The 21,957-nt window shown below is 45.7% G+C and overlaps 5 protein-coding genes across 5 annotated transcripts; 2 read left to right on the top strand and 3 right to left on the bottom strand.

The window, feature by feature from the left end:
* Positions 1–3,740: 3,740 nt before the first annotated feature.
* Positions 3,741–6,134, top strand: CCR75_007516 (uncharacterized protein; the record flags this gene model as incomplete). Its single annotated transcript, XM_067965575.1, has 1 exon — positions 3,741–6,134. One exon carries the CDS (start codon positions 3,741–3,743, stop codon positions 6,132–6,134), a length of 2,394 nt encoding a protein of 797 aa, XP_067821218.1.
* A 4,058-nt stretch (positions 6,135–10,192) lies between these two features.
* On the bottom strand, positions 10,193–10,522 carry CCR75_007515 (uncharacterized protein; the record flags this gene model as incomplete). The annotated part of the gene is made up of 1 exon (XM_067965574.1): positions 10,193–10,522. One exon carries the CDS (start codon positions 10,520–10,522, stop codon positions 10,193–10,195), a length of 330 nt encoding a protein of 109 aa, XP_067821217.1.
* Positions 10,523–12,466: 1,944 nt separating this feature from the next.
* CCR75_007514 (uncharacterized protein) lies at positions 12,467–16,819 on the top strand (the record flags this gene model as incomplete). Its single annotated transcript, XM_067965573.1, has 1 exon — positions 12,467–16,819. One exon carries the CDS (start codon positions 12,467–12,469, stop codon positions 16,817–16,819), a length of 4,353 nt encoding a protein of 1,450 aa, XP_067821216.1.
* Positions 16,820–16,937: 118 nt separating this feature from the next.
* Positions 16,938–17,864, bottom strand: CCR75_007513 (uncharacterized protein; the record flags this gene model as incomplete). Its single annotated transcript, XM_067965572.1, has 1 exon — positions 16,938–17,864. The coding sequence occupies one exon, from the start codon at positions 17,862–17,864 to the stop codon at positions 16,938–16,940; it is 927 nt and encodes a 308-aa protein (XP_067821215.1).
* A 1,465-nt stretch (positions 17,865–19,329) lies between these two features.
* On the bottom strand, positions 19,330–20,228 carry CCR75_007512 (uncharacterized protein). The gene is made up of 2 exons (XM_067965571.1): positions 19,823–20,228; positions 19,330–19,752 (listed from the first exon to the last, which is right to left on the bottom strand). The coding sequence occupies exons 1-2, from the start codon at positions 20,039–20,041 to the stop codon at positions 19,600–19,602; spliced, it is 372 nt and encodes a 123-aa protein (XP_067821214.1). The 5' UTR covers positions 20,042–20,228; the 3' UTR covers positions 19,330–19,599.
* Positions 20,229–21,957: the final 1,729 nt, after the last annotated feature.

Here is a 21,957-nt window from a genome sequence, read left to right as displayed (position 1 = left end):
CTCGAATAGATACTTCGAGGTTACGTCCAATCGTATCCAAATCGAAGCGAGTTTTTACAGATGCTCGAATTCGCCACCTACAATTCGGTGCATGCGTGTACAACGAATACACCGTTTTTCGTGAATGGCTTGAGCTATCCGCGGATACCTACCCAATGAGAGGGATTATTTTGTTTAAGGGGGGTGGACTCGCACGAGCAAAACCATTTCTGGCTCATGCTCATTACGCGTCGAAGTTACCAACTACACGAATGATGTCGCTGTCGAAGCAATCGACATCGAAGACGAGAATGATCTCATGACAGTGCACAAAGCGCATTAAAAAAGACAAAACAAATGAGTCGGCAGAAGAATTTCTGCTAGCTCGAGAATCAATAATCCGTTGCGTTCAGGATTCCATTGCTAACGCAGTCGACCGACAGAAACGTAATGCAGACAAACATGGAAGAGCAAATGTCCATTCATTTAAAAAATAATGACTTAGTCCTACTCTCTACAGTAAACTTACCTAAACGTGTAGTCACTTATGTGGGTAGAAGAAAAATACTACCCAAGTTCAATAAGCCTTTCCGTGTACGGCATCGCAGAGGCAATGCGTACACAATAGAATCGCCACGTAGGATGCGAACGCGTCCTACCTATTACGTTGGTCGGCTCCGCCCATACCATTAGAACGCGGTTTCTTCCGAGGACAAATCTAACCACCATAATCAAGAATTCCTAAAAGATATTTGGGGTCACGAACCAGATTCTCATGTTAAATCTGGAGATTCTCAAGTTGAATCTGGAGATTCTCTTGTCGGATCCGAAGGTCCTCGAAACCGCGATGAGCAGACGACAGCTCACTATAAAGAGCGTGTTATTTCCGTTCGTACTCTAATATGGAGTACGCACTCTTCGAACAGTTTTCCAACCGGTCGATATGTTGAGCCTGCACCGTATGCTCCAAGAAGTGACATTTACCGCGCTCGTGATCAAGTCCCTCCTCCAATTCATGAAGGAAGTGATCGAGTTTGTCGATCATCGACTGTAGATCCGACACATGGGTCGGATCTAATATTCCCTACCCCGCCACAACCATCGGTGGGTTTCCACGGTGGTCAACGTTTCCTTGTGAAACGTATTCAAAACCACCGCGATGTGAAGGTGCAGCGAACGAGTTATCTTGTTCGCTGGCGTGGTTATCCACCTTCGCATGACAGCTGGGGGCCTTGTTCCCAGCTGGTTGCTGACGTTGAGGGCCTCGTCCGTCAGTATGACGAGACTTATCCGATGGTTCAGAAGGCCCATTGGAAAACACGCGCCCCTGGCGCCTGTAAATCGATGGCAAAACATCAAGCGCATCGCGCATCTCGATAGAGATGCGAGCCCTCTCAAGGGCGAAGAAATGAAATTGACATCCTTTTACTTGCTTCGTGTAGTCAACACAACACGGACAGGGATCACCCCACGTGAGGCATGGAAGTCCTGGCTCACGGGACAGCCCATGCAGTTTATACGTTGCACCGGTTGGAGTTTGTTTCCCAAACTTAACGCGAATCGCGTAAAGTTTTTGAAACAGGCCTTGCGTCCAATGTCTCTGACATAGCGAAAAAACGCGCTCCAGGCTTGCATTAGCAAGAGCTTATCTCGCTTGGTGTTGCCACTATGCCATAGATGCTTAAAAAAGCATCGAGATAAAAACCTTCCTCAGCGCGAAAGTTTTTCGCGCTGGGATCAAGGCCATGTAGCTTTGTCGCAATAAATAAGGGATAAATATTGTGAGCAGTAGTCTCTCCAGACAAGCTATTGACTAGGCGTTCGGGCAAAAGCCACGGCTTCTTCTAAGGGGCAAGACGAAACATTTTATTGCCTACGCTCCCCTGAGTGGTACCCACTGAAGCAGGCGTACCCAGCTTACGACGGCTTACGCCATCGTTGTCATCATCACGCACAGAATTATGTGGTGGTGACCGCACGAGAGCAGTGCTGGCAATGAGCCATCATCCTCATCGCGGAACCAAACATACGATAGCGAACACTAATAGGACGTTTATCAAATCGAGCCCCCTCATTCGAAGGTTCATAGTCAGCTGCCTGATATCTATCAGGTGACTGTTCTGTTCTCCCCAGTCGGCCATTTCGTCCGACTTGCATTCGTCAAAGAGCCAAAGAAGAGTCGCATTCACGTGGTGCATCACCACGTGTACCCGCAACATTTCGAGTCGCGGGAGAAGATGAAACTACAGTAGACGGAACGTCTGCTGCAAGAGACAATAATGCGTCGCCCGCGGCTGCATGAACCACAGCCGAAGGCGTTGCACTATTCGCATACCGCATGGACTGGTTAACTATGCGATAGAATTTAAAATCGATGGTTCTGACCAATCAGAATCATTTTTTTACTGAAGTGGTCTATAGTGACCACTTTATCCAATGACAGTCAGAGTGATTGTTGTCGTTTGTGGGAGGGGTGATGTAACGGGGTGTATCGCTTCATGAAATTAACACTTAAAGGTTGTTAATTAATACATTATTTAAAAGGGAGATAACACTTGGAAAATATAATTTATATGGTAATATTCTAAAAGCTTATATATTGGCAGATATAGACCGTTAAATCTACTTTCTCCGCGGTCCAGTCGGCGCTAGACGCGCGCAAAGAAAGAGACAGATAAGACTTAATTACATATTTTGTACTAGTTTACAATTAAGTTAGTATTAAAAAGATAGAAACAGAAGAACTTGAGTGTATCAAATACGATTTAAATTAAATCTCTTTAAAGTAAGTGTTTTACAGAGATTCTTCCTCTGCACGCACTAGTGTACGTGAAGTGACGTGAGGCACCACTCGTACTGAAGCAGTGCGAAGTCGAATTGTACTGAAGCAGTAAAAGTCAGTAGCGCCCCCGTAACAGAAATAAGCTACACTGTGAACAGCATCTTTTGCTAGTACTAACAATAGTACTAGGTAACCGTCGCTGATTACAGTAAAGGAGTGGAACCTCGAAACTGCAAGTACCCAAAGGTACTGAGGAAGGTGTTATATTTCAGCTGAAAGGTCTAGACTTAAGGTTTATAAAGATGAAGAGTAAAACTTTTCAATTTATTGAGTTTTCTACGTAATGATCTTCGATATACAACTGGCTTTATATTATTAATTAATAATAAGTTCGACGCCTACTCGCGCACCGCCGATGAAAAGACTACGAAGTGCTACCAGGTGTAACGGAGGACTCTATTGATAGCAGAGGAAGTTTTTTACGAAGCTACGATAACTTAGCAATAAGGTGTAGTCTAATGCTTAGAATAAAGAGAAACTAAAACATTACTAATATATTTAGTCCTCAGTAACGATCTTTCATCTACTACATAAATTATTATATTTATAACTAAGTTTGGTTTTTACTTGCACATCGCACAATCGTGTCCTGTAACGATTAGCGGGGTGAATTTTAAAATTAGATTAACCAATCAATATATACTAATTTGTACTTCTTTTCTTATTTTCTCTTAAGAAATAAATATATCATTTCTCTATAAGGAAATAATATTTTATGTAACAGCACACCGCGTTACACAGGGTATTTACCCAAAAGTAAAATAGATTGATGGGGAGTGATAAGATTCAACTGTTGCACCGCGTCTCATGTTTAACTGAAAGTAGTGGAATGTTCTACGGAAATTTTGAATTGAAGCTTTAATCATTAATTTCATTTTTCATTCTGCGTCCCAACTCAACAGAGAAAGACGAAACAGAAATGGTGAAGCTCTTATGTGCCTTAGTCGGAGAGGGAACCGTATTCAGTGTAGACATCGACGGAAACAAGTTAGTGGGGGACTTACAATACGCTATAAAAAAAAATACTTCAAACAAAATTAAGTGCAGTTCTGCCCAACTCAAGCTGTACTTGGCAAGGAGGGGGGACGCGTGGCTGTCGGACAGCGAGCCGAGTGCACTGCAACTCATAGAAGGAAATGTTGATGATGACATCGAAATTATGATTAGTTGTAAGCCAATCAAGACATCTTGGCCTATTCAGGATTGTCTAGACGAAAAACAATTGCCCGCGCCGCAGCTAAAGCAAATTCACGTACTGGTAGTAGTTCCAATTCGTCCTTTACAATCCGTCCCACAAACATTTTTCAACATTTTGACAAACGATTCAGCGGTCGAAACTGTGGAAAGGTATGAGGCTGTCGCTAAGACACTTGCGAGGACAGAAGAAGTCGAGTCACTTTCGAAAACAATCCGCACTATTCTCGAGGGCAATTTTAAGGTCACACCATTTGTCGTATTGGAAAACTCGTCTGGGACGGGAAAGACGCAAATGGCATTCAACTTGGACGCCACTGGAAGATTTGATGTTTTTTACATTTGGTGTGCGAAGATAGGTGATAGTGTACAACAAGAAATCTGTAAAGCGTATGTAACACGTTCCGATACGTTCGGTACTTGCCTTAATACAGACTTTAAAATGACAAAAAACCGAGGAGACGGTACGGGCGGCATTGTATCATTGCAACGTACAGACTTTCTATATCTTTATGGATTTATTCATGCGGCATTGCTCGGAAAAAAAGAAGTTGATAGTGCGATCAAGACTCGCAATGATGTCGAAAAGGCACTCGAAGATCGTGCTACGAGTGGAAAAAAGCCCTTCATTTTTTTTCTAGATGAATTTCCACGTGATATTGATCGAGATACCGCATCAAGCGATCATCAAAGTAGAATGCCCGCGCCAACTACTCAAGAGGCTTACGATCATAAGCGTCGACTTCGTCTCATGCTAAACGTATTTCGATCGTTTGGACTTGTTGTGATAGCCAGCTCCACGAGTGGTACGGCACGTACTTCGGCCTTGGTTTCCTCTGGATCAAGAACCGATTCGGATTATTTGTGGTGCACAGTCCATCCACTTTTCCCGCGTACTGTAATCGGCTGTGACATTGGAATGTTGCCAACCGTTATACAAAACATTATCGCTAATAGTCGACCGCTCTTTACTGAGATTGCTCTCGAGTACATGCGGAAAAAGCCGTGGAGTGTCGGCAGCAATACAGTAAATTACTTAAATGCACTGGTTGGGCATTCGGCACGAATATTTGCCATGATGAAGGGAGGACGACCTCTAGATTTCAAAATTGGTCAACTGTGCTTGTTGCTGTGCTCAAGTTATCGTGCTGAAGACGGCAAAGCAAATTTGATTGATGGTCATTATGCGTGCTTAGATGAACAGAAGACATTTGGGCTGATGCTGAATGGAACCGGCCATCTATATAAAGTCGAAGGTGAAATTGAAGCCGACAAAGCCAAAGACGAGGCTCAAGACAAACGTACCTGGGAATGTCGTAATGTGTTTCCTCACCCGGCTAATGACGTGCTACTACACTTGACTCTAACCGGCGGTAAATCATACCGTCCGTTTTACAGTCCCTTGCGTGAGGTCCTGTTGTCAATGTCGACTTCAACAATGTATTTACATGATTCTAACGAGCCAATGAACGATGGGCAGCGTCTCGAAGCATTGGTGTCAGCAGCTGTCGTGATGGCGAGTCATGTTGACGGACTCGGCGGAGTGGCACTGACGACTTTTTTGGGTCGGCTTTTGGTCGAGTTGGGCGTCAGTTCACAAGATGAGAAGATTGAATTACCTCTAGGTTTTGAGATACGCGAGAATTGGGTCGTTCCATTTTTGTCTCCTCCAAACGTGGAATGGCCAGCTTGGCTGCTTCATGACGAATCAATGCAGTTCGACAATCTCGTCCGAACTGCTAACGGTGATACGATCGACTTTCGTATTGATTCCGGGCTGATTTCTGTTGAATGCAAGGACCATAAGAGGCCTCTGTCTCTCGAGACAATAAAAGAGATACTGTTGCATGTACCCGCCGATTCCAAAGTGCATTTCATAGTGACGAGATCATTGCGGAAACATTATTTTACGAAGAAAGACACATATGCAACATTTTTGCGAGAACACAATTTGCCAACAATGGATATTTATCACGTTTCGTATGGGTCGACGCTAAAGGAAATAGTTGGGATGGAGAATCAAGAATCGCAGAAAGTGCAGTGCATGGATGATGGCAGCACGAAGCACTGCGAAAAAAAGCTGGTCATTTTCATCGAGATTGGCAATCGAAGAATCTAGTCCGGAATTCTATTTGCATTTTGTTTTCTTTTTAATCAATACTGTTTGCTTTGACGTATATTCTATACGAATGCTTCTGTTTGTGACGCTCACGATACTGCGATTATCTTGTATTCGACGCGTTCTCCGAAGCGTTAACTCTTTGACAGGAGCTTGCTGCTTAATTTTAAGGTGGAGCAAATTGAGTACCGGTACAGAAGTACTATTTCCTAAAAGAGTTATAATAGTATTATGCTCCATAAAAAGACATAAGCAAAGACAAATAATTATATTTTTATTATTTGACTTAGTAGTTCCAGTTTTACCAAATTTGATAATTTTGACGCAATAAGACATTGTGTAGGCGGGCACGTCGTAATGCGGCCACGCTCTACTTAGCACACACCCTAGCACAGCGAGGAAGCGGTTTGCACCTGCTTCTCTTGCGTGCAGTGAGGTAGTTGTGGTGGGCGCGCAAGCGACCTCACCCAACACACTAAGAACTCTGGTGAAGTGACGTCACGGGAGCGGTAATCCGTCTCCTCGTGCGCACTTACCAAGTAGGTAGTAAATTTCAGACTGATTTATATTTAATAGAATTAAATACAAATACCTATTTTTACCAATTAAAATGATATCTCTATAGATATCATTTAATATGTATTGCGAGCGTATCTTTATAGATACCTCGCGTAACTGATGACGCTAGCCGTCATCATGGATGACGCTGGGCGTCATCCCTCCTAATGTGAATGCACCCATGTGCATCACATCCACAAGGGTTGGTCACAAATGTGCACCACACCCGAGTGTTGGGTCTAATTACTATTATTTAGTAATTGACCATCCCCTTAAGTACCAAATGTACTTAATGGGGACTGTGTAACATTAGGGCAACTCTAGCCCGTTACACCATCCCCCTCTTTAAGAACGAATTTACATTTTTAAATTCGACATGTCGAATTATGTTGGTATGAACTTTAAGATGGCCTTAAGGTCGGGATTGCAAACCTGAAAGTGAGTAGTATTATAAGTTTATCTCGATCCTACCGTTGCAAACCTGAAAGTGAGTAGTATTATAAGTTTATCTCGATCCTACCGTTGACTTTTACCAAATTTGGTAATATGACGCAATAAGACATTCGTCTTATTAATTTATTGATTTAAGGTTGAATCAACCTCGCTAATCGCTACAAGACAGGATTGTGCGGTGCGCAAACGTTAATTTGTTGATATTGGAACTATTTAAGTCAAAAATAAAAGGGATGATAATTTGTCTTCTTTATTTATTTGCTCTGGTACATTCTGTACTCGATCCAGAGCCTAAGGCTCGCCCTCTTATTGTCAATGTAAGACATTTGAGGTTAAAGAGAGTATGAAGCTTAAAGATGGCCTTTAGGTCGAGATTGCAAACCGGAAAGTGAGTTGTATTTATCTCGATCGTACCGTTGACTTTTTCCTATCGTTCGTTGCGCCACCTATCCCACATATGTGGGCCACCATAAAATGGGGGACGTCACAGTCTGGCAGGATGACACAGTCTGGCAGGACGTCACAGTCTGGTAGGATGTCACGGTCTAGCAGGATGTCGCAGTCTGGCAGGACGTCACAGTCTGGCAGGACGTCACAGTCTGGCAGGCCTGCGCTAGTAAATTCAAGCGAAAGCTCCCAAATGATTTTCCTTTTGTCGTTGCTGGGTATCGAACCACTGGCCTTCGTGATAGCACTGCCATGTCTTACCCGACTGAGCTACAGCGCATGATATTCCACACACTATTTCCCCGTAGTATTCTTACCAAAAGATTCCTTGCTCTTATGTTTATATTTCCCCTATATAGCATATGCATAAAGCGCAGCACTTTCGATGAACACATTTATTTCCGACACTCTCCCTAGATGTGTATTCTAAGCTTGTGCCCTTATTCTGCCATGCTGATTCTCATGGTAAACTTGCTGTGCTTGTCCCTCGGAAGATCCTTGGTCAACCCGTTCGCGATCATTTCTTTCGTCGACTTGTACTCCAGCGCAATTACCTCACTTGCCCCTCCTCACGCAAGAAATGAAACTTGATACCGATGTGCTTCGTGCGTGAATGGTAGACAAGATTCTTAAACAGCGCAATACATTCTTGATTGTCTTCAAAAATCGTCGTCGCCGTATCCTTCTTGTACATCATGTCAATTATCAAATTTCGAAGTCCGAATGCCTCTTGAGTTGCGCTGTACAAACTCATGTACTTAGTTTCTGTGCTAGATGCCGCAACGGTCGGGTGGCACTGGGAGTTCCGTGAGATCGTTCCGCCGTTCAGGTAAAAGACATATCCTGTGGTTGAAGGCCGGTGTTTAAGTCGTCTGGCCAGTTCGCACCGCAAATTCAATGAACTCTCCTTTGTTAACGCTGCCGTTAAGCTCCTTGTTGCTGAACTCTTGCTTCAGCGCACTATTAATGTCCGTGATGTGCTCCTTAGTTTTACCAAACAGCATTAGGTCGTCCACGTAAATAACGATGATGCTGTATTCGTCGCTTGACATTCGAATAAACACACACGGATATGCTGAAGTGCTTTTGAATCATTAGTCCTCCAGATTCTGAATTAGTTTGCTGTTCCACTGCCGCGCCGTTTAATTGGTTCCATACAGCACTTTCTGTAGCAAACACCTCCTTATCGGATTTTGTTCATCATCAAAACCGTCGGATCGGTCAGCGAAGATCTCCTCATCAACTTCTTCACACAGGAATGCGGTATCAACTTCGACATCTTATGCCTCCAATTCTTCAGCTGCTTCAACGTTAACACCGGATTGATCGACTCTTTGCGTCCCACTGGCGCAAAAGTCTCGACGAAGTCGTCCCAGGTCGCTGCGTAATTCATTTCGCAACTAATCGTGCCTTGAACTTTTCAATTATTCCACTTGGATTGCGCTTGATCCTCAGCAAATATCACGTTTCTTAAAAACTATGGCTTAGCCATAATCCGTGTTAGGTATTCGGTACGCCTTGTTATCCTTTGCATAGCAAGAAAATATCACATCACACCCGAATTGTCCAGCTTCTTTCGTTTCTCCTTCGTTACGTACGAGTAGCATCGCGAACAAGAAACACGCGGATATGATCGATGCGCGGCTTTCGATTAAACAACATCTCGTACGGGCTTGACTTCTTTTTCGACGAGTTCGGAACCACGTTCCGACTGTCTGCCGCTGTCATTAATGCTTCGCAACAGTAAGACTTGTCAAGACCCCTGTTCTTATGGATGCAGCGCGTAATCTCTACCAGAGTTCGGTTTATCTGCTCTGCCTTGCCGCTCTGTTCACCTGGATTAATGGAACTATAAACTCTTGCTTGGTAAACTTTTCCTTGCAGCAGCTATTCATTTCCGTGTTTCGTGCTCGCCACCGTTGTCACTTCGAATGGCCTAAATCTTAGCCCCATATGCTAATTTGATCTCCTAATAAAATCTTGTTAACGCACTCACGACTTCACTCTTCTTTCGCAACGGCTTAATTGTCACGTACCAGCTCTTCATCATGATGACGCTTCCAATGTACTTGAAGCCGGATCTTGAAGCTGGAGTGATTGGTTCACGCAGATCAGAGCACACGATACCGTCAAAACGTGCAATACCCCTGAGTCCCTTGTCTTCCTCACATGCCTTGAATGACTTGTGCACTCGCTTGGATGTCGCGCATACGTCACATAAGACGTCGGTCTTCATTTCCGCGCCTTGATCCTTTCGTCCTTGATCATAGCGTTTACCATCCCATAAGATGCGTGACCCAGTCTTCTGTGCCATAGCTTGCTCTCGTACGCGGCTACGTGGCACTCCGCATCAACCTTAACGTTGAGCTACATCAGGAAGCCCTGTATCCTTCCAGTTGCAACTAATGTTCCGCTTCGCTGCAAGACGCACTCGTTGCGCGTGATCTCGATTGTCATTCCTCGCGCTGATGCAGCAGTTAATGAGAACAATATTTTTGACAGACCTTCAACATGGAGAGTGTTTTCGAGGCGAGCATCGATCTACGCATGCCCGGTCAAGACTTGTAGTTTCGCGATTCCATGGCCGATGATCTTAAGCTTTACATCGCTCTTCGCGCTTGATATACTGCGTGCCTGACGCACTCCTTCATCCACAAAAGCTTCTCGATCCCTGCGCATATGTGCAGATGCGCCACTGTCCATACCCAGCAGCCGCTAAAGGACCCTTCACTCGCGTTTAATGCGACGTTTGAATGGTCATGTCCCCCTTTTTCGCCACGTACAGCTTGAGTTTGGCAGCACTGTTTTTTTATCTCTTCTGGAGTCTTAGCTTTTAAAGCCTTCTCTAAGTCCCGCGCTAACTTCTTTCTGTCGATATTCATAGGATGTATGCTTCTCTCTCCGACTAAGGCATATAAGAGCTTCACCATTTGTGTTTCGTTTTCCTCTTTGAATTAGAAACTCTATATGCCACAAAGATAAAGAGCCCTATCTCTAGAGGCTGAGAAGATACTCTTAAACACAGCGCAGAATTAAAAAAAACGGGTGACCTATGGGATAGCACTGCCATGCCTTACCCGACTGAGCTACAGCGCATGATTGTTCCACACACTATTTCTCCGTTGTATTCTCACAATAAGATCTATTGCTCTCTTGTATATATTTCCCCTATATACATATATGCATAAAGCGCAACCCTTACGATGAACACATCAATTTAAAACACTCTTCCTAGGTGCATACTCTAGGGAAGTCGAAGAGGACACCCATTTACGGTGGTACGTCGAATTAAACGATGCCATCACATAGTCGACGAGCAAATGCAAGTCGTAGTTGCTCAATCAAATTTGGCAGGTCGCGCCAAAACTTGGGCACTAGGCCTTAAGTTGCGCAGCCCATATGTCTTCGAGTCGCTAGAGGCATCGAAAGCCCGGCTCAAACAGACGTTTGAACCGCCTAGGGCTGAGTTCAGAGCTCGATCAGAGCTTCTGAAACTCAATCAAGGCAAGCGTGATGTGCAGGCTTATGCCCAGCATATACGACTCTTAGCGAGTTGTATCATAAACAAACCAGTCCACGAATACATGTTGATTACGGTGTTCATGCAAGGTCTTTCGGATCGTCCCGTAAAGACCCACCTGTTCCGCTTGGAAATGGATACGCTTAATGAAACAATATCCGTTGCGGAACAGGAGGACTTTAGTTTCAGACAGACTCAAGCTAGTTCGTCATTGTATCGTCCTCCGAGACGACAAGAGCTTGGAGGTCAAGAACCTATGGACCTCTTTTACGATGAAACCGAGAGACCTCGCATTTTGAACAATAAGTGATTGCAGAGATGCAATTGCTGTCAAACGTTAGATCACTACGCTCATGAGTGTAGTGCCCCACGCCCAGTACGAAGGAGTACAGAACTTACTTATGGACAGAATGGCAAAAAAGGGAAGAGTCGCGGGTCCGACGTTGTAGGATGATGAGTTCATCGTATCACTGCCACCTGAAGGATCATAAAAGGAAGTAATTTTTTTTTATGTGAAAATTTCTATTTTCTTACTGGATTTGGATGAAAATTTTGATGTCATCGTAGGGTTACCTTGGCTCAAATGTGTGAGCCAAGAATCAGCTGGCAGCATCGATTCGTAAAGATGCTGCCACTTGTTCACCAGATGGCCATCTGATGAACGTCTTGGAGCGTCCACAAGCGTGTGGATGTACTAGGGCTGCTATAGAAGCGCCCGCCTACATCTTGAGTCACCCGCTAGCAGAGGTATTCGGAACAATACATCGCCACCTAGGGATGCACATCTACAGAGATGGCATCGACTCATTGGTTAAAAAGATTTGTATTTAATTCTTTTAATCATAAATCAGTTTAAAACTACTTTCTAGATAACATGTGCGCACGTGAAGGTAAATTAATCATGCGTACAAGAGTAATGTAAGGCGAAATGATTCTTGTAGGCGGGCGCTTCTAAAGCGACCTCGCACTACAAGCACACACCTTCAAGCACAGCGAGAAAGCGATTTGACCGTCTTCTCTCACGTGCACTGAGGTAGCTGGTGGGCGCCTAAGCGACCTCATTTAATGAACTTGTACCTTCGAAGGGTGTCGCCACGGAAGCGGTTACCCGGATCTGACAAGCTCAAGTAAAATCAAAAGTAACTTGTATAACACGCTTCCTCCATGTAAGTGCGGTTTTGCCCCTTTACAATGCATGAGTGCATGTCGAACTGAATCTGCGAAGGTAGTGTGGTACCAGGTGAAAATAATCAAAGGTGGGGTAAAAAATCGCATTCCTGTTCATTTCGAATTGCCTCTTCAAATTTCTTAAGAATATAATTTCTTGAAATCTATCACGTCAAATCCGCACTCGATGGAGTCCGCACCGACGCCATCTCAAGTTGACGATGGCCTTGTGTTTCTACCTCGAGCTTCCCCGGCGCTCGAGCTGCTCTGTGTGACGCTTTATTTAACACTCGCCCTCGTTGCTGCCTGTCGTGCGCTGTCACAAGAATCGACGTTTTACCGCAGCCAGCGCAGCACGTTTCAGCGACTCATGGTGCTGTTTGCCTTGACGCGGGCAGCTTCCTTTGTCGATCAGAGCGTTGCTCGTAATCTCCTGAATCGTGCATCACTCTGCTTATTCTTCAGCCTTGTTCTATTCCAAACAGTGCTGTGGATTGACATTGCAAATCCAAAAATTTCCACGCGCTCGAGACGTATCTGGATTGGGTTTCTAGTAGCTAACGGACTCTTTTACGCCACGATCTTGGGACTTTCAGTGCTACATGAGGTCCGAGTCGCGCAAGCCAAGTACACTATGACCAGAATTGATCAATCAACGCTCTGGACTGGTGTCTTGCCCGTGCTCTTAATCGCCGCTGGCAGTCTTATCAACTCTCTAGGGCTTGTCTACTCAACGTGCAAGATGCGAAACCGTGTCGAGCGATTGTTAAAACCATCAGGCTTTGTCTTTCGACGACGCTTGGATGAACACGTGGAGATGAAACTCACGAGGGCGCTGAGATTCACGACGGTCGTCATGGGTGTGTGCTCTGTATTGTTCCTCTTGCGGACGATTATTTACGTCCAGCGGCCATTTTCGCACCAAGGATGTGGCGACATCCACAGTCCCGATGTATGCGTTATTGTAGGTTATGCTATTCCCGAGATTGTCCCGTGCGTGTTGTTTCTCGTACTTATGTGGGAAGTAGAGCCAACGCTGGAGTTTCCTTCAAGACGGAGTCTGAGCTTTTCCAATGGACGTGTGACATCGGAAACGACGCCTTTGCTCAATAGTGACACATTTCCGCTAGACAAGACCAAGAACGATTTCGATGACGTGAAGGAAGCAGCAAATCAGGTAATAGCGTTGCCAAATGCACGACCCGCTGTTCAAAGTGGATATCTAGCATCTGGTCGTCGACCGAGTCCGCTGTCCTTAGGACTTGGCGATAGCGTATTGGCTCGGGCACGACGACGACTGGAGCATGTGATGCGACAGCATTTGGGTGGAATTAGTGAAGAACAGCAGCCTTTTGACCGTTATTCGAGGATTGATTCGACAAGCAGTGCAGATTCGCAAGCAGGAATTCATGAATACGACAGATTCAGTCAGCAAGTGACTTTTGCCGATGATTCTCACCAAAACGATTCACGCAGACATGCGCGTTCGGATTCGTCGCCACGCCGCGCGTGGTTATCGTTCCAGTGCTTTAATTTGACATTGCCATCAAAGTCGTCGATCAAGTCATCATCGTTTGTTGTGCTTCATTTGGTAGAAGCCGAAACTGGCAAAGTTTTGGCCAAGATTGGTCAAACAGAAATCTCGTTTTCCAAAGACCCGTGTTTTCATATGATGCTCCCAGTCGATATGCGAGTGCACGATCTTCTCCGCGTATCAGTGTACTCGGTTCGGAATCCAAACTCACTTGACGATTTGAATAGCCAGTGGTTAGTTGGTGACCCACATGTTCCGCTCTCGTCCTTCATGGATGGTTCAGCTCCAGCTATCGGACAGGCAGCCATTTTTTCGTTGTATTCTCCCTTATCACGGACGCGATCTTCTGGTGAAATTGTCATCCGATGTGAAGCAGAGGTGAAAGGCTTGCATGCTGGAATGTCTAGTGATGGTTTGGAGCGTATTACTCGGTCTTTTATGTATGTTGGAACTGAAAGCACAGACGCAGAGGACGGCGCCGTGCAGGATGACTCGACGTATTCCGAGATAGCCTTGCAAATAATTAGCCTCGCTTCCACTTCCCAACGGACGCAGGGTAAAATTTTGGTTGAAGAAGAATTAATCGAAAGTGTGTACACTTGGGAAGTCCCGTATCAACTGCTTCAATTGATTCTATCTGATTTGCTCATGAAGCTTAATCAATTAAAGCGAGAAATTGCCTTTGAGGAAGGCGACAAAAGTTTGGATCCGACTTTGTCTAGTCAATTGTGTAATTCTAATCAACCAGTGCCATCGGGGAAGCCATTTAGTCCAGTGCAAGAAGATGGTACTAGTCATACTTATCAGTCGTTGGAAGGCTCTGAGGAATTGATGCTGGCCGCTTCCGAGACAAGCCCATCGCTTTCACTAGAGAACCGTAATCGACCAGTTGCAAGCATTGGAATGCTTTCGGAAATGATTATCCATATCCAAGATGATGCTGTTGAACGAAAGAAGCGGAAGTGGCGTTTGGATCTTGTAAAAACAATGGAGCAATACATCTCGGAGGTCGAAGATTCCATTTTGCGGTACGGTGCCACTCAACATGCAGGACTCACATTCAAGCCTAGCACAATGAAAGCCGATGCCGACCTGCGTTTCTTGGCTTTAAATCTTCATCAGCAATTAATGACTGTAGGCAACGCAGCGCCAACCTCTGAAAACGATGTTCAATACGGAGATCCAACAAGCGCTGTTCGATATGCCCGGCTTGTAAATTCATTTGTCGGGACCCACGTATTGTCACCCTCGCAACAATCTCGAGATTCTAGCATACTGGGACAGCCGACTGATCTGGATTCCGTGCTATTCATGGACGATGATATTAATGACGAGAAAGAAGTGATTCCAAGCTCGCCATCCGACGAATCTCCAGTAGAGCCTGTTGAGGCATTACGTCGGCGAATGATTTCCTTTGATTCCGCAGAGACGATTGTGAGTAAGAGTGCAGCGGGCCAGAATATCGGTATTCCTTCGGAGCAGCGAAAACTTGCAGAAACTATTGTTGCGATGGGAATTACTGAAGATGAATTTCAAAGCATTTATGGGCTTGATGATAATGTTGACGCTTGTACTGCATCGGACGTTGTTGCGAACACAGTCGTTAGCGAGTTAGATCATGAGAATTTAGACGTCACATTTCCAAGTACTGTTGGCTCCTTGTGGCCAAATGGAGTCGAAACGAAGAAACCATTAAGAGCGATTGATACGAATGCTGAAGGCCGTCCTCCATTTTACAAGCACAGAATGTACGGCACAACAACGGTTGGTGCGTTCACGGCGCACGTGTATGGATTTAGAAGCGGTGGGGTGCGGCAGATGCGAGAAGAATTGGAGAAACTTCAGGCACGTTTGGTCAAAGCCGCACAAGCTAGCTCGGATTTAACAATGGATGCTTTGGAGCGAAAGTACAATGAGCTTAAATGGCACATTGAGCGACGACTGGAGGTAGCATTTTGCCAGGCGATGAGCGCTCTGGTCACGTGCTTTCAGCAAACGCTGTACGTGCACACGCACGACAATCGACCTCATCCTTTAAAAGCCAGCGGTATTGAATATTTAGAAATGCTCACAAGAGTTGGCTTTTTATTCTCTGTAGAGAGCTTGTTGTCAACGTATGGCAATGAGTTGGGCATGCTTGGGGATACCGAGGCAGCTGTAAAGGAGCTTGGACGTGTTCAAATAAAACTACGACCTGTGAAATCACCGCGTGCTGCTACTTTTCGTGTTTCCATTACGTCAGGATCTTCGGGTTTTGTGATTGAACTTCCAATCATCACTCGTCGAGCGAGCGAGTTTCCTGACCGTAGTATGCACCGAGTTCCAGGACAAGACGCTGTGTCTGGAGCTATTTACTTATCGCTATTAACCCCAGAGCAGAGGATGCGCGCAAAGTTTCTGTTCCAGAAGCCGATTCGAGTGATTCCTGTGATCTTTTCACAGGGACTCAATGAAATGCAGACGGTTGCTAACACTGTTGGCAAAGCTTCTTTGCAAAAAGATATAAATGCAGAAAACATGGGAAAGCTCGAGGCATATGTCAAAAGCTTTGCGGAGTGGGTTACGAAGAAGCAGGTCCGTGACGTGGCTTTAACTCCAATCTATGATGCAGATGACCTTGATCGGATTCAAACGTCACTCGTGGCTCTTAAGGTCAGCATTCAGCTTTCCGGTCGATCGAAACGAATGTCCATCTTGAGCTTATCGTCTTCCATTGCTCGTTGTGTCGGTGGCGGTCGAGTGACAATGTGCAAATCAGCCAAAGATCGAACGTCCATGTCAATAACCCTTGAAGAGGCCAAGTTACTTGTGCACGCGCATGGCCTTCTCGCGGATGATATGGACGCTTTTACAGATCTTTTACGAACCTATGGTGTTCGTCGTGAAAACGCACGGAAGAATATTGGCAAAGCGCAATACTGTTTTAGCGCGCTTCAGAACTACATGTTGCCACAGGATTATCAGTGTCCACCTGGCACAGGAGGAGGAAGTCGGGCGTATTCTTAACATGGCAAATGTGGACAAGAACATGCTGCGGGGGTGGTGTGTTATTGATGTTTTTGTTTTACTTTCGTTTTGAGTAGACTAGAAACACTACGAGGACTACAGGAAGTATTTTATATGTTCAGTGACTTGATGTCAAAATGTCGTGCATCGACATGATACGAGGGTGAGTGGTAAATTTCTGTGGCTGGTCCCGTGTGGTCGGTGCCGATAATGTGTCGTTTTTAAAGCCAGTAAGAATGGAGGCATCAACAAGTACGTCAAGCGAAGGAATGTGTGATGATGTTGGAATGCACGTAATGTATGTTGAAAGTCTTGGAGCTGTCCATGTCTTAGTTCGTAAGGATGGATGTTTCATTGAAAAATTGATGCTTGCCTCCTTATTTGGACTTACACGCTGAAGATCGAGTTTAAAGTTGAAAGCTGTGGAGGGTGGGGATAAGAGCGGTGTTGCTGGAGAGCACGGAGCCGCAAATGGTGGGTGTTGGGACGCGTCGGCGGTAGTTTTGCTCTCCTGCATGCGTTTATTGTCGTTGAATATTGTTGTATTGACGTCAGCGAGCGTCGGATTTGTACAATATGAACGCATGCGCATACCAGGCGTCTCTACCTTCATTTGCAACAAACGCTTGGCACTTGCTCCACGTAGAGAAGACGCGTCGGGTTGTAGAACGGCTGGGAGAAGCGATTCGCCTTCTTTCTCGAGTTTGCGTTGTAAGTTCTCGATAGCTTCTTGGCGGATACGGTCGACATTCTTTTCGCTTCGGAATCCAAGATATGGCCACCGACGAATCCCCAGTGAACGACAGACGCGAATTAGTGTCCGGCTACTGATTCCAAGGTCCTGTGCGGCTCTTTTAGCAGTGAATGTAAACAGCTTGGCTAGTATGTCAAACGATAAAGTCTTGATGCCATGTCTTGTGTGAACGCGCACGACGTATGAAGCATATGACGCTGCACGGAAGCTCTTGTGGTAAGGCAAGACGGACACCGCAGGTAATGCTGGCGCACAAGTATTGTCCTTAGTAGGCACTACAGGGCGGTCCATGACTGCAGGTAGAAGACTTAAGCGTTGGTTGATAAGAGTTTTAATCACTGAAACACCAAAGGTGTCACAGAGCTCGCAGTGATCTGCCACGGCAAGTTTGAAAAGTGACTTTGCGGGCTACTTGGCCATAATGTTATAGAGAGGTGAAAAAAAATGGTGGTGTCGTGCAAACGAAAGTCCGTGTGGAGGAAGTGTGACGCTTGACTTGGCCAGCATGGCGGAAAGCGGTAACTGCAGCGACTCGTGTGCGTCTTTCCAGCACTGCAGACCTGGTTTGTCGTGCATGCTGACCGTAACTGAGCAATACACGCGACGCTTTGACGGTTTTGTCCTCGCTCGCGTTTTTCGAAGGAACTTTTGCGCAACGGGCGGCTACCATGTCGTCACACACTTGAGTACTGGAACGACCAGCCTAGTAACTCGATCAATGAGAGTCCCACTTGTGCTTCTTTAAGGGGTCTGCGATAGATTAAAGCCGCTTTGCACTGCCAATAGCCCGTTGTACGAATCGCGTCGACTGCTTACAAGTCGCTTTACGCAATATTTCGGGTAACAAGAGGCTTTTCCTCACGCTTGGCTACGAAGAAAAACGTTAATTTGCTTGCCAAATGTACTTGCTATTTTTAAAGAAAGTTTTGTCGTCGAATTTGATGGTCGATTCAAATGACGATCTTTTTAAAACATTCCGTGGTTTCGGTTTTATTAATAGCTGAAACAAGAGTCGTCAGACCTGTAACCGCACGTATGTGGCTTTTTAAGTCGACGAGACAAATCTCCATCTTTTTAAGTTACTAGTTTTGGTGCCGGCGCATACATGTCTCTCAATAGAAATGTATTGCATGGGTTGAAGACCCTTTTGTCAAATTAAATAAATTCGTTATATGTACCGAACGCGCCATGAAACAATTGAGACGATACGGGCAGAAGGAAAGCCACCGCACTCAATTCGATTCAGATAGAAAGGCAGGGCAACGAAATCTACGTCCGTTTTGAACGAAAACCGCTGCCGCAAGACAAACACTAACGTCAAAAAGTCAAGCAAGTTTTCATTGCCCAACGCGATGGCGATTTTTGCTCGCGATTGTCGTTCGCTGGCGCAATTTGCTGGCCATTTTTGTTATTTAAGAGAACATAGCCTTTTTATCCATGTTGCTTGTTGAATTTAGCCGCATCTTGATAATGATGGTGACACAAGAAATACTGAGATACGTCACCACCTTTTGTCCTACGGCGATAGCTTGACTTATCGAGGTCTGCATGATCGCGAGTAGCGTTGGTCGGACACTCTTGACTGAGAAAATTCTTCGAGTTTGCTTGACCACAACGAAGATGTGACGCTTTTATGTCTGAGTTTGTGGATATCAGACTCGATAACCCTCGATTTCAATCTAATTACATTGCAGAGATAAAGTGCTTTATCCGAATTGTAGTGAATATATATATCTCGAGCAATGTAACAGCAAGATTAGCAAGTCATAATTTCCGTTTCATTTAAAAAAATCAATCTATTTATATAGCACTTATGAGAGAGATTTAAATATGCCTCACAATGCTTTCTTTCAAGGCATTTTTACCTAGTATCCTCGGATAAACTCCTGGTAGCATTTTTAATAGAAGCAAGGACGACGACCCCTCTTTACAACATTTCCAGCAATTCCAACGCTTAGTAACAGTTCTTCCGCTCCAACCACCTGCTAGAGCTCGTATTACCACATCATAACTCAATCCGCTGCCTCTATAGAGCTCCTAATCCGACGCCCTCAAAACCACTGCTTGTGATCTCCATCTTCTCTGCAGCCTCAGACTCGTCAAGCGCCCGACAAATGGCAGAAGACGCGCTCTTCTTGAGTTTCTTTAATTTCGGCGGCTGAACGGGTAGGTCCACGTTCTTTTAAAAAACAATATCAGCATACATCTGCTTAAATTACTCATATTATACGCCATTTATTCGCACGTACAGCGCTGACGCCCAGCTTTTTGCACAACTTCTCGGCCTCCTTCCACTCAAGCACGCCATACTCAAGGCACCACTTCTGTGCCATTCGACTCTCTGGCCGCTGTTGCAGTAAACTTTCGTAAAAGACGCGGTCTGCGAATCCTGGAGACGGTGTCGGGTGCTTCTGGCCGGGCTTGCGATTAGCCTCCTGCTCTTTAGACCATTCTTCTTCTACGATCATTTTACGTCCTTTCGAAAGGAATAAACGGGCTAATTTTTTTTATCAGATTTTGCTTTTTTAATTAGAAAACTAAACCTTTTTAATGCGTTTAAATTGTCCCAGTCAAGTGAAACCATGTTGCAGATAGGCGAGATAGAGTGACTAGATTGAGAATTAAAAAAATTTAAATTATTTTTTGCCTTGTGAAGTACATAGACCAGCCACTTGGGTGGATGCATATAGAGGTATTCAAAAATAATACGCTCGCAATGTAGTGGTGCACATCTACTGTAACGGGCTAAAGTTGCCCTAATGTTACACAGTCCCCGTTAAGTACATTTGGTGACTTAAGGGGATGGTCAATTACTAGATAATAGTAATTAGACCCAGCACTCGGGTGTGGTGCACATTTGTGACCAACCCTTGTGGATGTGATGCACATGGGTGCATTCACATTAGGAGGGATGACGCCCAGCGTCATCCATGATGACGGCTAGCGTCATCAGTTACGCGAGGTATCTAGAAAGATACGCTCGCAATACATATTAAATGATATCTATAGAGATATCATTTTAATTGGTAAAAATAGGTATTTATATTTAATTCTATTAAATATAAATCAGTCTGAAAATTACTACCTACTTGGTAAGTGCGCACGAGGAGACGGATTACCGCTCCCGTGACGACACTTAACCGGAGTACTTAGTGTGTTGGGTCGCTTACGCGCCTATTACAACTATCTCACTGCACGCAAGAGAAGCAGGTCAAACCGCTTCCTCGCTGTGCTAGGGTGTGTGTCTAAGTAGAGCGTGGCCGCATTACGACGTGCCCGCCTACAATTGGTAGCACTTGAAATCCTTCCCACGACCCGCATCTCTGCGTGCGTACGTGAGGATGAGCCTCAACATTGATTAGGCTCATTTTCCCCACCTCTCCGAGCATCATCGGGAGGTGGCAGGGCTAATGGCGCAGGGACTTGGTGAACAAGCCCTGGCCAGGCTCCTGGGTAGTCCTACTGAGCAACATGGTGCTCAGTTGGAGCAGTTTGAGGCATTTGTGCTCGGACAGCGGAGGGCCGCGTCCGAGGCACAGAGCCATGCTGCGGCGGAGTCCGTCACTCAGACTCAGGATGAGCTGAGGCATGAGCAGGCTCGGAGCGAGGCTCTCAACAGGACTGTTGAGATGCTCTCTGCCCGGCCGCATCAGCCGAGGCCCATTCGGATGGACCCGCCCAAGTTCGATGGAACTGCGGCGCACACGATTGTCCACTGGCTTTTAGCCGTGGAGCAATGTGGTGTCGCCCAGCTCATCGAGGACGACAGCCGGATGGTGTCGTACGCTATGTCGCATCTGCGCGGTAAGGCCTCAGAGTGGGCTTACTCGGCGCTTATGGCGGACAGAAAAGCGTTCCCCTCATGGGCGATCTTTAAGGATAAGATTCGCGCCATGTACCAGCCGCCGAACAACGAAGTGTTGCTTCAGGCGCGCTTCTTTGGGGCGCGACAGGCGAAGCGATCTCTGCAAGAGTATGTGCAAGAGATGCGCTCGCTGTCCGCATCCATAACCGTAGGTCCGATTCCGGAGCACATTAAGGTGCCCACGTTTATGAACGGACTACGGCATGGCCCATCGCGACAGGCCCTTTTCAGAAAGGTGCCGTCGACGATGGAAGAGGCAATCCAAATTGCCTTAGTTGAGGAGCAATCCTACAACAGTGCCTCGGCGACAGCTTGGTATAAGCCGTCGGCCGAGAGGACAGATGCCACTCCTATGGAGTTGGGCAATGCAGACGTGGTCTGTTTTAAATGCGGCAAGCGCGGCCATATGATGGCTCGCTGCTATGCCAGGGTCCCTGCTGGGGCAAAAATGCCCAGCAAGAGGACTCCCTTCCCAAAGGGCGATGGCAAGAACCAGCGTGCGAGACGCATGAGTTCTGC

This window comes from Bremia lactucae, linkage group LG5, assembly GCF_004359215.1.
Source record: "Bremia lactucae strain SF5 linkage group LG5, whole genome shotgun sequence".
Classification (NCBI taxonomy): Eukaryota; Oomycota; class Peronosporomycetes; order Peronosporales; family Peronosporaceae; genus Bremia; species Bremia lactucae.
Note: the sequence above shows the minus strand (reverse complement) of the source record. Positions and strands in the feature narration are given on the sequence as shown.

Excerpts from the sequence above, each read along its gene's own strand:
- CCR75_007512 (XM_067965571.1), bottom strand. The coding sequence starts at position 20,041 with ATGATCGTAGAAGAAGAATGGTCTAAAGAGCAGGAGGCTAATCGCAAG. Across the intron at positions 19,753-19,822 it reads AAAAGCTGGGCGTCAGCGCT|AACGTGGACCTACCCGTTCA; the intron begins GTACGTGCGAAT and ends GTTTTTTAAAAG.